This window comes from Gorilla gorilla, chromosome 2 (assembly GCF_029281585.2).
Source record: "Gorilla gorilla gorilla isolate KB3781 chromosome 2, NHGRI_mGorGor1-v2.1_pri, whole genome shotgun sequence".
Classification (NCBI taxonomy): Eukaryota; Metazoa; Chordata; class Mammalia; order Primates; family Hominidae; genus Gorilla; species Gorilla gorilla.
The window spans coordinates 160,976,601-160,992,324 of record NC_086017.1 but is presented as its reverse complement, the minus strand read 5'-3'; the positions used below and the strand labels follow the sequence as shown (position 1 = coordinate 160,992,324).

At 43.4% G+C, this 15,724-nt stretch overlaps 1 protein-coding gene across 4 annotated transcripts in view; it reads right to left on the bottom strand.

Annotated features, from left to right (window-relative positions):
* The window catches only part of RNF13 (ring finger protein 13), a 214,982-nt gene that overhangs the window by 114,722 nt on the left and 84,536 nt on the right, over window positions 1-15,724 (bottom strand). For all 4 annotated transcript variants that reach the window (XM_055382967.2, XM_019023616.4, XM_004037836.5 and 1 more), the window contains one exon: window positions 3,372-3,501. In XM_055382967.2, coding sequence (XP_055238942.1) covers window positions 3,372-3,485 — 114 coding nt within the window. In that variant the 5' untranslated portion in view covers window positions 3,486-3,501. The remainder of the gene's footprint in view (window positions 1-3,371; window positions 3,502-15,724) is intronic.

Genomic DNA, 15,724 nt, shown 5'->3' with positions numbered 1-15,724 from the left:
CATGCAAATAGAATGGTAGAGCTGGATTTCAACTCTAATTATAAATCCATTTCTGGAGCCTGGACTACCCATGCTATATAATCCAATCCATTCACACCACCACCCATTGGGTGTTTCTTTGCTACACAGCACACTGGCCCTCATAATCACTACCCAGCAACCAATTCTCTCTGACAAATCCAGACAAAAGAATCAAAAGGCAGATTGGGCATTAGGCTACACGGGTTGTTTGACTCTCATATAAGATGGATGTTACTTCTCAGTAAAATCATGGGCACTACTCAAAACTAACATGTCACTTGTGGACTCTGAGTCTCAGAATATACAGCACTGATGTAGTTATCTCTTAAGTGCAATTCTAAAATTCCATGTTTCTAGTATAAACCTACATAATTAATAGTATTATGTTTCTTTTTGGGTAAAAGAAAAATGATAAGAGATAAAAACAGTAATCTAAAAGTACTAAGGAACAGATGCTATTAAAAGAAAATGTGATGGTACAAAATCTCTAAGAGAAGGCTTTTAATTACTTCAAACGTTTATTGAATTCCTGTGTAACCGACACCAGGCACCAGGAATAAAGTTTAGTAAGACACGGTCCTGCCTTCCAAGTACTCATGGCCTAGAGGTCTGTCTGACTAGTCAGCTAATCTAGTCAGCTATAGACTAGATGCTACAGTAGCATCTCCATAGCCTCTTAGAACTCAACAACTACTTGGACAAACACTGTTGTCTGTGAATTGAATTCAACTGCCAAAAACAAAAAACAAAAAACAAAAAAAACACAAAACAAAACAACCAACCAACCAATCAAAAAATCAAAGGCATCTGGCATTACAAATAGCATAACTAAAACTTAATTTTTCAAAAGCAGCATCCCAAGCCCTGTGCAAATGGAACTAGAATCAACCTAGTTGACTGGAACTAGATGTCTAATTTATTTATATCTGTATTACTGCAAACTCAGATTTCAGGGATGCTCTTATTGCATTAAAAGGAAGTGCTCTTATTTTCTACCTCTTAACTCACTTCCTTTGAATGACTGTCACACATCCAGTTCCTCTGTCTCAATTTTTAGTTCCCTGTTTTACCAGTTATATGCCTTCACAAGCCACTCCCCTCCAGCCATCTTTGCATTCATGTCAGCCTTCTATCCTTATGGACAGCATAGAGACCAGATTTAAGCAGCTCCCATCTTACAGTTCCTTCACTACAGGACATCAACATACATTCCACAAGTACCTGTGTAAAGCACAGGGAACCCTGCTGGCAAAAAGGATTGACCATTCTTCCATACCTAACATTTTTTTTTTGTCTCTACATTAAAAAATACAGCTCAGGTAGTTTCGTATCTTCTCAAGGGGCTGAATGAAGTATAATCAGAATGATAATTATAATTAAAGATTAAAACCATATATAAAACATTTACTATGTGTCAGATACTATTCTAAGCAGTTTATCTTATTTAATCACCACCACAACCCTCCAGTTTACATAAAGAAATAAAGAAACTGTGGCACTTATAGCAGCTGAGTAATTTGATCAAGGTTATATATCTGCTTAAGTTCCCAGAGCACAACACTGAAAATCATTTAACCCATCAGGGAGCTCGACCACAGAATAGCAATCCACCTTGGGTATAAATGAAAGAAAGAAGGCAAAAAGTATTAAAAACAACAGAGAGGGAAAAAGACACAAAATGGAAGAAATCAAAGGAGAGAAAGGAGACAAGGAGAAGTTTATTCCCTGATCAGTCCATAAATCCTCTAACTCATTTCAAAAGTCATGCCAAGAATATTCTAAGGATTTTAGGGACCAATTTAGAAGGGAGATTTGGATAGCAATGGACTCAGTCTTTAAAGGCTCTATTTCCATTCCACCTCAAAAAGACCAAGACTATTCCCCAAAACAAACCTAATCAACCAGTTCCCTACTACAGAGGACAACAGGGGGTGAGAAATCTCGTACGGATTACTAGCATCCTCTGCCTTCAAAAGCTATGGTATGGAAACCAGCCTGGCTCTCTCAAGTGCTACAATGATCTCAGAATCTTCCAGAATTGCTGCAATGTGCAGAAGCACAGCTGGGGACCACATCAAGCTTTGGTCAGCAACAATTCTTGCCCTTTTATTTCTCACCTGATATCATTAAGCAAATCAGTTGCACCCCGAGAGTAAAACCAAATCCTTAGCACAGACCTAGAGTATAGGCATGTATGTTCTTTTTCTACCTTCACAGAAAAAGAGAAATAGAAAACATATATCCTCAACTTACAATGGGGCTACATCTGGATAAATTCATCATAAACTGAAAATATCTAAGTCAAAAATATTTCATAAGTCAAATTCTACTTATGATATTTTCAACTTATGATGGGGTTGTTGGAACATAATCTCATCATAAGTTGAGGTGCGTACTGAATGCATATCACTTTCATACCATCATAAAGTCGAAAGCTCACTAGTCAAGCCTTACCTTAAGCTGGAGACCATCTGTATACTCCCCAGTGTGGAGGAAAGTAAGACAGTAGCTAAGAGAGGCTATGCTAAGGTTTTGAGCAGCACTCTTCTTCTCTAAAAACTTTTCTATCCACCATCAAAGATAGGACCACTGTGCTTCTCTTCTGATTCATTAATGCTAATCTTGGGTTGAAATTTTCTATGAACATCTTATAGAATTTCTTAAATATTATTATCAATAGAGATACTACTGAGATCTTACAGTCATTAAGAGATGTACTAGGTACCAAGAAAAACGGTAAAATTCTATGTAAGTACACAGCAGGTAGGTATGTGTGCAAAGCACCCACATGTGCACACATACCCTCATGAGCAACATTATTTATCAGGTACTGATTGTTCACGAGATCTTACATTAGATATGAAGCAATAAAAAATGAATAAGGGGCTGGGCGTGGTGGCTCACACCTGTAATCCCAACACTTTGGGAGGCCAAGGCAGGAAGATCACCTTAGGTTCAGGAGTTCAAGACCAGCCTGGCCAACATGGTGAAACCCTGTCTCTATTAAAAATACAAAAAAATTAGTCAGGCATGGTGGCACACGCCTGTAATTCCAGCTACTCAGGAGGGTAAGGCAGGAGAACTGCTTGAACCCGGGAGGTGGAGGTTTCAGTGAGCCAGGACAGCAACAATGTACTCCAGCCTGGGTAACGACAAAGAAATTCCGTCTCAAAAAATAAATAAACAAATGAATAAGGTACCCCAATGTCATGTAACTGTGTATATGTTTTGGGGTATGTTTTTAGATAAAAATGTCTTATAACAATGTCTTATAAATATCATTCCGGGCTTTTTTTTAAGCTTTTCTTTAAGGGATGTTTCTAGACATGAATAAATTTTACTGTACTTACTGCTAAAATGTCTGCTTCTACAGGCAGTAGGTTTAAGAATGCAAAGAGCTGGACAGTCAAGATGGTGTAGACTTGTGTGGCTGACAGCATGAGCATCCCTATGGAGAGCAGCATCTCGTTGTAAAATCACCTGGAAGACAAGGATGTGAGTAACTGAGAGCTGGTGCTTTGTCCCAGGGAACGGATCATTTGATATATTAATTCCCAATGTCCAAAAATATCCCTTTTAATTATAAACGTGTATTAACATTAAAAGTAAAGCTTTTATTTCAAAAGCATAAGAACTTACACAGATTTGGACATTTAGGTAAACACCCATGTTTAGTCGATACCTATATAACTCATGATGACAAAGTTCTGTTTTAATCACAAAACAAACATCCTCCCATAGTGCTCAGTTTATAGTACAGCTTGTCTTACTAACCCAAATTTCAGAGAAACTAGATTTCAACCAAAATAATGGTTAAAAACATACACACAAGCATCTTTGCTTTAAAATTGAAAATTTTCTACAACTTAAAAAATTTTTACTTCTGGTTCAATATAAATTCACATGTAAATTTACTTTTCATTTGCTATTGTATATTGTACCAACATCAGAGAATGCCAAAAAATTAACAGCCACTTATAATAAAGGAATACTTTTTGTCCATTACCTCCTAACAATCTATGCTTTTTTCCCCTCTCTACATCTGAATGGCAACAGCATAACTACCTCTCCCAACTTCATCCTGTTCACTATGAGTCCCTTTCTCTCTTTTAGCAAAAAGATACCGTGAAAAGACTAAATGTCAACCCATAAATATAAAAATTCTCATTGGTAAGCCTCAATCAATTGTATCATATACTCTTAAACAAGTGAGAATGAACATTACAAAAGCAAGGGCTTTTATAATGAATTATTTCATTAAATATCCCAAACTCATGTAATATCCGTTTTGATGATGATTAGTGTGGATAAGTGCTCTAGATATAGAAGCTGCCATACAGACTCAAACTCTGAATCTCTGACTCACACACTGGAAGTAAAATACCTGTGAATAATTTTTAAGGTACCATTTACAAAGCCACTAATATCAGAGATGAAATAAAAATGAAAACATGCTAAAGTATAGATTTGTTCCTTAACGACAAAAAGTAAATTAGTGGTTGCCTAGGGATTGGCAGGGCGTGGGGGGAAAGCTTGAGGGAGGGGAAAGGTGGGAATGAGAAATGACTGCTAATGAGTAAGGGTTTTGGAGGGGAGATGGTGAAAATGTTCTAAAATTAGACTCTGGTGATGGTTGCACAACTCTATAAATAAACTAAAAAGCACGGCATTGTACACTTTAATTGGTTGAATTTTATAATGTGAGAATTGTATCTCAATAAAGCTTTTTTTAAATGTCTAGATTTGTTGACATTCGTTTCTTAAGTAAAATACATTTCATAACATACCATGGTACAGAAAAGAGTTAACACAGCAGGCCTGAGATTGCTATCCCTAGAAAGGTCTGCTTGCAAGGTTGGTCCCTCGCTGGCATCTGGAAATTTAGATTTCAGGACAGTTCCCACTATTTCCTAGTAAGAACAGCTCAGTCAGTGTGCCTACACTTTACAAACAATGTGGTCTGTGCTGAATACCTCTTTTCCTTCTAGGATCTAGAATTTTGGTACATGCTAGACAGAGAGTGTCTATATTAACAACCCCTAATATAAACCCTGGGCACTGAGTCTCTAATGAGCTTCCCTGGTAAACATTTTACATGTGTTGTCACAACTTGCTTGAGGAATTAGACGCATCCCATGTAACTCCACTGGGAAAGGACCCTTAGACGCTTACACTGATTTACTCTGGACTTTACCCCATGTGCCTTTTCTTCTCACTGATTTTGTTTTGTATCCTTTTGCTGTAATAAATCACAGCCGTAAGTACAACCATGTGCTGAGTCTTGTAAATGCTCCTAGTGAATCACTGAATGTGGACAATTTCTGGTTAGAAATCATACCATAAAAGCATACAGATATTAACAAAATAAGGTATAGTTGTTATTAAATTTTAGTAGGAAGAAGAAGTATGTACCTAATTGACCAGTGACTTCTTTGGGAAACTGAATCTGAATAAAAACTATGACTTTCCATCTAAATTTCCAGCTAACTTTGGGGGAGGGAAAGGGAGACAGAGTTTGGAGGGAAAATAAAAGATTGGAATAATAACCAAAACAACTAATACTGATCTCTTACTAAGTGCCAGGCATTGCTGTCAGCATGTTATTGAGTTAACTCACTTAATTCTAACCTCCCGGTAAGGTAGGTATCATTTCACAAATGGGGAAGACTTAAGAACTGTTAAGCAACTTGCCCAAGATAAAACAACAAATAATAGCAGAGCCAGGATTCAAACCTAACAGTCAGTTTCCAAAGTCCACATTCTAAACCCCTACTGAAAACAGCATCAATATCCATCCAAGGTTGATGTTCGAAGAGTGAAGTACAGCTTCTTGCCTACACATGTATTCAAGGGCTTCAAAAGCCAATGCTCATGAAGCAACAGTCACCAGTTTTCTTTTACTTTGTATATGACAGTGTATGTGTGTATATTGTGTGTATTCAGTGACATGTAGCATGTTTTGAGGGTTTTTTGCATTTATTGCCTTTTTTAAATAATGTTCAGGAGTTTTGCTTTATAGTCTCTATTTACGAAACTAATTCTTGCTCATTGTGGAAAATGTGGGGAAAATAAAAATTATAAATAATCCTCAAATTAAGGAACAACTAGTGTTCATACTTTGATGTATAACTTCCTAGTCTTTTAGCAATGTATAGAGTTGTCCCTTGGTATCCATGGGGGATCAGTTCCAGGACCCCCTGCGGATACCAGAATCTGAGGATGCTTAAGTTCCTTATGTAAAATCATGTGGTATTTGTATATAATCTACACATGTCCACCCAAATACTTTAAAACATCTCTAGATTGCTTATATCTAATACAATGTAAATGCTATGTAAATAGTGGTTATGCTGTATTGTTTCAAGAATAATGACAAGAAAAATAGTCTGTACATGTTCAGTATAGACACTTTTTTCCCCAAATATTTTCACTCTGCAGTCGATTGAATCCATGGATGTAGAACCCATGGATACAGAGGGCGAACTGCACATTCAAATACATTTTTAGCAAAATTGGGGGCACACTGTGCATACTGTTTCACTAATTGTATTTTTTTCACTTAAGGTATTATGAATATTTTCCTAACTCTCCTCAAAAACCATTGCAGATAGCTGTCCATGAAATACTGTGGAGTGTCCCTCCCTTTCAAGCATTATTTTTTCTTAATCTATTTCACACATTGGGTTTCCATACGTAATTTGTTTATACAAAATAAAAACTACTGGTCAAAAATATGATGTATAAATGGCCATATGGCATTCCTTATGAATATTCTTTAATGGGCTGAACAGAAATTCTTACTGTTGGAATTTTTCTTTTTAGAAAAACACTGCAATAAATATTCCTTTAATTACACCTATAGGTAAACCCTTAATATTTTTTAGATTAAAGTGATAGAAGTGGCTGGCATTATAATAATTGCAGTAAAAAATATGGAATTTATACATATGGGTTTATATCCCAGCACTGTCCCATACTAATAGTGTAATTTGGAGGTAAATATTTAAACTACAAAAATTGCTTTATCTCTAAAAGAAGGACCATAGGACCTATAAGACAACTCTGTAGAATAAATACAATTATGCACAGAAGGGCTTAACATAGCAATGGAATATAGAAAGAAAGGACTTTGGACAGGGATGCCAACAGATGAAACAGGAAACACAGAAGGAAGACCACAGTGAGAAAGTAAGTACAATTTGAGAATTTCTGAACTTAGTATTTGTGGAACAGTCTGGTGGACATGTACACAGGCAACAATAAATAAAGATCTCGAGCTCCACACAAGGCAAAAAGAGACTTAGGAATCATCAGCAGATAGGAATAATTTAAGTGCTCTTAATGTAAAAGTGAAAATCAAAAAGAAAAGAGGACTAAAAAACTGAGGGATATCTAAGTTTCAAAGACAGGTGGAAAAAGAGAAAAGAGAGAGAGACTGATTTCACAAAAGTCAAGAGAGAAAAGAACTTTAAAATGAATGTGGGGGGAAGTAAGGCATTGGTCAACAGAAGTAAATGTTGGAGAAGGCGCAAGAGGGTCTAAAATTTTCACATTTAAGAATCTGCCCAGGCCGAGCGTAGCAGCTCACACTTGTAATCCTAACACTTTGGGAGGCTGAGGCAGGTGGATCACCTGAGGTCAGGAGTTCCAGACTAGCCTGGCCAACATGGGGAAACCCCGTCTCTACTAAAAATACAAAAATTAGCCAGGCACGGTAATTTTTGTAGCTGAGTAGCTGCAATCCCAGCTACTCAGGAGGCTGAGGCACGAGAATCACTTGAACCCGGGAGGCAGAGGTTGCAGTGAGCCGAGGTCATGCCACTGCACTCCAGCCTGAGCAACAGAGCAAGACTCTGTCTCAAAAAATAAAAATAAAAAAAAGAATCTGCTCAACCTAAACAATTTTACTTCCTCATACTCTACCACTCACCCTTGCTCTGATCAATCAGCTAACTGTTTCCAGCAATCACCTTGCTGGCATTATATCTTCATTCACATGTTACCCAGGAACTAAAACACACTCTCTTCTATCTTCAAAAGAGAATTTGGGGGAAAACTACAAATCTTATTAAATTGTATGCAAAATTTTGTGTATGTTCAACTACACAAAGTTTCTGCGAAAAAGATCCACGCTTGTTAACATGTTCTCAAATAAGCACACAGGTTTTTTGTTGTTGCTGCTGGGTTTTGTTTTGTTTTGTTTTCACTTAAATCTGCCCTTTTCCAGGAAGCCTCCTGAGGAAAAAGGTTAGCAAGCTTAAATTCTCTGATATCTTCTTCTAGCACTTAATCAACTGGATTAAAATAAATGCAGGCTGTCAGCTGTATTACTAGGCAATATTATTTATGGTAAAAATGACTCCTGATTGGTGAAAAGTATTTAAACTGAAAAGACTGTAAGTTAACTAAAAAAGCTTATTACAAAAACATAAACAAAAAAAGTCTCTGATTCCCTGCAGTGTCTGTTTCTTGAAAGAAAGCATGATGCTTGACGGAAGCTGGAGCTACTCACGGACTATTAAAAGAAGTGGTTCCTTTCATATGTGACACTTTTGTATGCTGAGGTGATACACATCCATATATTTATCTCACTGGTTACAATCCAGTATACTATTTGGTAGGTATGAAAGGTTTATCTGAATGAATGTAAGGCTTCTCAATGAAGATGCATTTTATGTTGATATGTTGTGCTCCCAGTCTCTATCCTCCTACCTCCTACCAAGCTAGTGAACCTGGTACCACATAATAGCCCATCAGTTATTGAGAGTGTGGATGCCAATCAGAACCCCTGACCACGCAGGTGGACAGTGAGTGTGGTATCTTTCTTCCTCATTACAATTCTTACTGGCCTCTCATGCTTGAACTTATTCAACTGTTGGAGTCTCTGCATGGACCACAATAAAGTACTGTTTGTCGAGACTCTTATCCCCCAGCAAATAGAATACATCCATCTTGAGGATATTTTAGAACCATTCTGGGAAGCAGAGAACACATAGAAAAAAATCTAGTAAAATCTTGCTGATAACAAACATCTACCCTTTATCCTTTTCCTCCTCCTTGTGCCCCTCCTCCTCCCACTCATATTACCAAAGACAGAATATAACTCTGTATTCATTTTGAGTATGCCTATAATAAAAAAAGTCACACTTCTTCAAAGCAAGAAAGTTCAAAGTAGAGAATATACAAGAAACTCTTGAGAACTACCAAAAAGGCTTCTAGAGATGTGTACACTACCACGATCCTTGATCACATCTAATTTGGCCTACCATTTGACATAATTCTATTAGTTATTAACAGACATTTTAACTGAAATCAGCTTCGTGACTCTAAAGATTTTTCCAACTGTCAAATTCTAATTTTACTTTCTGTTCAGTCTGTATTATAACACTTAAGATGTATTCTTGCAAAACTGTTTTAAACCAGTTCTAACAAGCCTTTAGCTCTCACTTCAAGTTTACAAGAATTTTCTGGAATGAAAAAAAATAAATAAGATACCACAAGATGGGTGTCTTGCTTGAGGGTAATGCCCCAATTTCTACAAAATTCAACACAATAAACAGAGACAGTACTAGAGGACAGAATGAGGAAATGGCATGAAATTGTTACACATCAAAAGAGATGAGAAACAGTAAAGACAAATGCAACATACAGTTCCATTAAACCAACAATAAAAATACATTTTCGGAATAATGGAGACAACGGAAATATGGCCCAGATATTAGATATCCTTTAAAAAAATCCTTAGCTATGATGATAGTATTATGGCTGGTACGGGTTTGGCTGCGTCCCTAACCAAATCACATCTTGAATTCCCAGGTGTTGGGGGAGAAACCTCGTGGGAGGTTAATTGAATCATGGGGGCAGGTCTTTCCCATGCTATTCTCATGAGAGTGAGTAAGTCTCACGAAACCTGATAGGTTTATAAATAGGAGTTCCCCTGAACAAGCTCTTCTCTTCTCTGCCACCAAGTGAGATGTGCCTTTCACCCTCCACCATGATTGTGAGGCCTCCCCAGCCACATGGAACTATAAGTCCATTAAACCTCTTTCTTTTGTAAATTGCCCAGTTTAAGGTATGTCTTTAACAACAACATGAAAATGGACTAATTCAGTAAATTGGTATCAGTAGAGTGGGGAGCTGCTGAAAAGATACCTGAAAATGTGGAAGCAACTTTGGAACTGGATAACAGGCAGAGGTTGGAACAGTTTGGAGGGCTCAGAAGAAGACAGGAAAATGTGGAGCTTCCTAAAGACTTGTTGAATGGTTTTGACCAAAATGCTGATAGTCATATGGACAATGAAGTTCAGGCTGAAGTGGTCTCAGAAGGAGATGAGGAACTTATTGGGAACTGGTGAAAAGGTGATTCTTGATATGCTTTAGCAAACAGACTGGTGGCATTTTGTCCCTGCCCTAGAGATTTGTGGAACTTTTAACTTGAGAGAGATGATTTAGGGTATCTGGCGGAAGAAATTACTAAGCAGTAAACTGTTCAAGAGGTGATTTGAGTACTCTTAAAAGCATTCAGTTTTATTCATTCACAAAAATACGGTTTGGAATTGGAACTTATGTTTAAGGGAAGCAGAGCATAAAAGTTCAGAAAACTTGCAGCCTGATGATGCAATAGAAAAGAAAAACCCATTTTCTGAGGAGAAATTCAAGCCAGCTGTAGAAATTTGCTTAAGTAACGAGGAGCCAAATGTTAATTGCCAAGAAAATAGGGAAAATGTCTCCAGGGCATGTCAGAGGTTGTCGTGGCAGCCTCTCCCATCACAGGGCCAGAGGCCGAGGAGGAAAAAATGGTTTGCTGGGCTGGGCCCAGGGCCTTGCTGCTTTGTGAAGTCTTGGGACTTGGTGCCCTGCATCCCAGCCGTGGCTAAACAGGACCGAGGTACAGTTCGGGCCCTGGCTTCAGAGGATGCAAGCCCAACCAAGCCTTGGCAGTTTCCACGTGGTATTGAGCCTGCAGGTGCACAAAAGTCAAGAATTGAGGCTTGGGAACCTCTGCCTAGATTACAGAATCTGTATGGAAATGCCTGGATCCCCAGGCAAAAGTTTGCTGCAGGGGCAGAGCCCTCATGGAGAACCTTTGCTAGGGCAGTGTGGAAGAGAAATATGGGGTTGGAGCCCCCACACAGAGTCCCTACTGAGGCACCACCTGGTGGAGCTGTGAGAAGAGGACCACTGTCCACCAGATGCCAGAATAGTAGATCCACCAACAACTTGCACCGTGCACCTGGAAAAGCCATAGACACTCAACGCCAGCCCCTGAAAGCAGCCAAGAGGAAGGCTGTACACTGTAAAGCCACCGGGGAGGAGCTGCCCAAGACCATAGGAACCTACCTCTTGCATCAGCGTGACCTGGATGTGAGACAAGGAGTCAAAGGAGATCATTTTGGAGCTTTAAGATTTGACAGCCCCGCTGGATTTTGGACTTGCATGGGGCCTGTAGCTCTTTTGATTTGGCCAATTTCTCCCACTTGGAACAGTTGTATTTACACAATGCCTGTACCCCCATTGTATCTACGAAGTGACTGATTGGCTTTTGATTTTACAGGCACATAGGCAGAAGGAACTTGCCTTGTCTCAGATGAGACATTGGAATGTGGACTTTTGAGTTAATGCTGAAATGAATTAAGACTTTGGGGGACTTTTGGAAGGCATGGTTGGTTTTGAAATATGAGGACATGCTCTCCCTCTCCCTCTCCCCTCTCCCCTCTCCCCTCTTTCCACGGTCTCCCTCTGATGCCGAGCTGAAGCTGGACGGTACTGCTGCCATCTCAGCTCACTGCAACCTCCCTGCCTGATTCTCCTGCCTCAGCCTGCCGAGTGCCTGCGATTGCAGGCGCGCGCCGCCCCGCCTGACTGGTTTTCGTATTTTTTTGGTGGAGACGGGGTTTCGCTGTGTTGGCCGGGCTGGTCTCCAGCTCCTAACCGCGAGTGATCTGCCAGCCTCGGCCTCCCGAGGTGCCGGGATTGCAGACAGAGTCTGGTTAACTCAGTGCTCAATGGTGCCCAGGCTGGAGTGCAGTGGCGTGATCTCGGCCCACCACAACCACCTCCCAGCCGCCTGCCTTGGCCTCCCAAAGTGCCGAGATTGCAGCCTCTGCCCGGCTGCCGCCCCGTCTGGGAAGTGAGGAGCGTCTCCACCTGGCCGCCCATCGTCTGGGATGTGAGGAGCCCCTCTGCCTGGCTGCCCAGTCTGGAAAGTGAGGAGCGTCTCTGCCCGGCCGCCATCCCATCTAGGAAACAAGGAGCGCCTCTTCCCGGCCGCCATCACATCTGGGAAGTGAGGAGCGTCTCTGCCCGGCCGCCCATCGTCTGAGATGTGGGGAGCACCTCTGCCCTGCCGCCCCGTCCGGGATGTGAGGAGCGTCTCTGCCCGGCCGCCCCGTCTGAGAAGTGAGGAGACCCTCTGCCTGGCAACCGCCCCGTCTGAGAAGTGAGGAGCCCCTCCGCCCGGCAGCCGCCCCGCCCGAGAAGTGAGGAGCCCCTCCGCCCAGCAGCCACCCCGTCTGGGAAGTGAGGAGCATCTCCGCCCGGCAGCCACCTCGTCCGGGAGGGAGGTGGGGGGGTCAGCCCCCCGCCCGGCCAGCCACCCCGTCGAGGAGGGAGGTGGGGGGGCCAGCCCCCCGCCCGGCCAGCCGCCCCGTCCGGGAGGGAGGTGGGGGGGTTAGCCCACCACCCAGCCTGCTGCCCTGTCCGGGAGGGAGGTGGGGGTTCGGCTCCCCGCCTGGCCGGCCACCCGGTCCGAGAGGTGAGGGGCGCCTCTGCCCGGCCGCCCCTACTGGGAAGTGAGGAGCCCCTCTGCCCGGCCAGCCGCTCCGTCCGGGAGGGAGGTGGGGGGGTCAGCCCCCCGCCCAGCCAGCCACCCCGTCCGGAAGGGAGGTGGGGGGGTCAACCCCCTGCCCGGCCAGCCGCCCCGTCCGGGAGGGAGGTGGGGGGGTTAGCCCCCCGCCTGGCCAGCCGCCCCGTCCGGGAGGTGAGGGGCACCTCTGCCCAGCCGCCCCTACTGGGAAGTGAGGAGCCCCCCCGCCCGGCCAGCCACCCCGTCCGGGAGGGAGGTGGGGGGGTTAGCCCCCTGCCTGGCCAGCCGCCCCGTCCGGGAGGTGAGGGGCACCTCTGCCCGGCCGCCCCTACTGGGAAGTGAGGAGCCCCCCCGCCCGGCCAGCCGCCCCGTCCGGGAGGGAGGTGGGGGGTTAGCCCCCCGCCTGGCCAGCCGCCCCGTCCGGGAGGTGAGGGGCGCCTCTGCCCGGCCGCCCCTACTGGGAAGTGAGGAGCCCCTCTGCCCGGCCAGCTGCTCCGTCCGGGAGGGAGGTGGGGGGGTCAGTCCCCCGCCCGGCCAGCCGCCCCGTCCGGGAGGGAGGTGGGGGGGTCAGCCCCCCGCCCGGCCAGCCGCCCCGTCCGGGAGGTGAGGGGCGCCTCTGCCCGGCCGCCCCTACTGGGAAGTGAGGAGCCCCTCAGCCCGGCCAGCCGCCCCGTCCGGGAGGGAGGTGGGGGGGTCAGCCCACCGCCCAGCCTGCCACCCTGTCCGGGAGGGAGGTGGGGGGTCAGCCCCCCGCCTGGCCAGCCGCCCCGTCCGGGAGGGAGGTGGGGGGGTCAGCCCACCGCCCGGCCTGCCGCCCTGTCCAGGAGGGAGGTGGGGGTTCGGCCCCCCGCCTGGCCAGCCGCCCCATCCGGGAGGTGAGGGGCGCCTCTGCCCGGCCGCCCCTACTGGGAAGTGAGGAGCCCCTCTGCCCGCCCAGCCGCCCCGTCCAGGAGGGAGGTGGGGGGGGTCAGCCCCCTGCCCGGCCAGCCGCCCCATCCGGGAGGTGAGGGGCGCCTCTGCCCGGCCGCCCCTACTGGGAAGTGAGGAGCCCCTCTGCCCGGCCACCACCCCGTCTTGGAGGTGTACCCAACAGCTCATTGAGGACAGGTCATGATGACAATGGCGGTTTTGTGGAATGGAAAGGGGGGAAAGGTGGGGAAAAGATTGAGAAATCGGATGGTTGCCGTGTCTGTGTAGAAAGAGGTAGACATGGGAGACTTTTCATTTTGTTCTGTACTAAGAAAAAATTCTTCTGCCTTGGGATCCTGTTGATCTGTGACCCTACCCCCAACCCTGTGCTCTCTGAAACATGTGCTGTATCCACTCAGGGTTGAATGGATTAAGGGCGGTGCAAGATGTGCTTTGTTAAACAGATGCTTGAAGGCAGCATGCTTGTTAAGAGCCATCACCACTCCCTAATCTCAAGTACCCAGGGACACAAACACTGCGGAAGGCCGCAGGGTCCTCTGCCTAGGAAAACCAGAGAACTTTGTTCACTTGCTTATCTGCTGACCTTCCCTCCACTATTGTCCTGTAACCCTACCAAATCCCCCTCTGCAAGAAACACCCAAGAATGATCAATTAAAAAAAAAAAAAGAAATATGAAGACATGAGATTTGGGAGGGGCCAGGGCAGAATGACATGGTTTGGCTGTGTCCTCACCCAAATCTCATCTTGAATTCCCACGTGTTGTGGGAGGGACCCGGCAGGAGGTAATTCAATCATGGAGGCAGGTCTTCCCCATGTTATTCTCGTGATAATGAATAAGTCTCATGAGATCTGATGGATTTATAAAGGAGAGTTGCCCTGCACAAGCTCTCTTCTCTTGTCTGCCGCCATGTGAGACGTGCCTTTCACCCTCTGCCATGATTGTGAGGCCTCCCCAGTGACATGGAACTGTAAGTCCATTAAACCTCTTTGTTTTGAAAATTGCCCAGTCTCAGGTGTCTTTATCAGCAGTGTGAAAAAGGACTAATACAATAGCTGTATGAAAAAGTCCTTATTTGGGGAGCTATCTATTATAGTAAAGTATTTAGGAAAGAAATGTCATGATATCTGTCATTTAAAGCACTTCAGAAAAAAACACACTATAAATCTAGGTGAAGATTACATTGAGATTCATTACACTATTTCTCTGCTTTTCTATATGTTTGAGAATTTATATAATAAAAAGTTTACTAAACGCATGAAAAATTATTTTAACTCTTCAGTGATCTTTTCAGAAGGCCTTCAGCCTCTTTTCTTAATGTGGCATATAGACATAAAATTTACCATATAAAAAATTTTAAAGTATACACTTCAGTAACATTAACTATATTCACATTGTTGTGCAAATATTACCACAATCCATCCCTAGAATTTTCTCATCTTCCCAAACTGAAACCTGGTACACATTAATTACCCATGCCCCATCCCCTGGCCATTGGCAAGCACAATTTTATTTTCTGTTTCTATGAATTCAACTACTCTAAGTACCTAATATAAGTGGAATCATACAATATTTGTCCTTTTGTGACTAGCTTATTTCACTTAGCATGATATCTTGAAGTGTTGTAACACATGTGAAAATTTCCTTCCTTAGCAGGCTGAGTAATATTCCATTATATGTACATACCCCATGTTACTGATCCATTCATCTCTCAATTGACACTTGGGTTGCTTAGATCTTTTAGCTATTGTGAAAAAAATAACTGAGTTCCTGCTTTAAATTATTTGTGGCATATACCCAGAAGTATTGCTGGATCATATGGTAATTCTACCTTTGATTTTTTTTTTAAAGAACTGCCATACCATTTTCCAAAGTGGCTGCACCATTTTACTTTCCCACAAATAATGCACAAACAGTTACTATTTCTTCACATCCTTGCCAACATTTGCTATTTTATGTTGTTTTCCTTC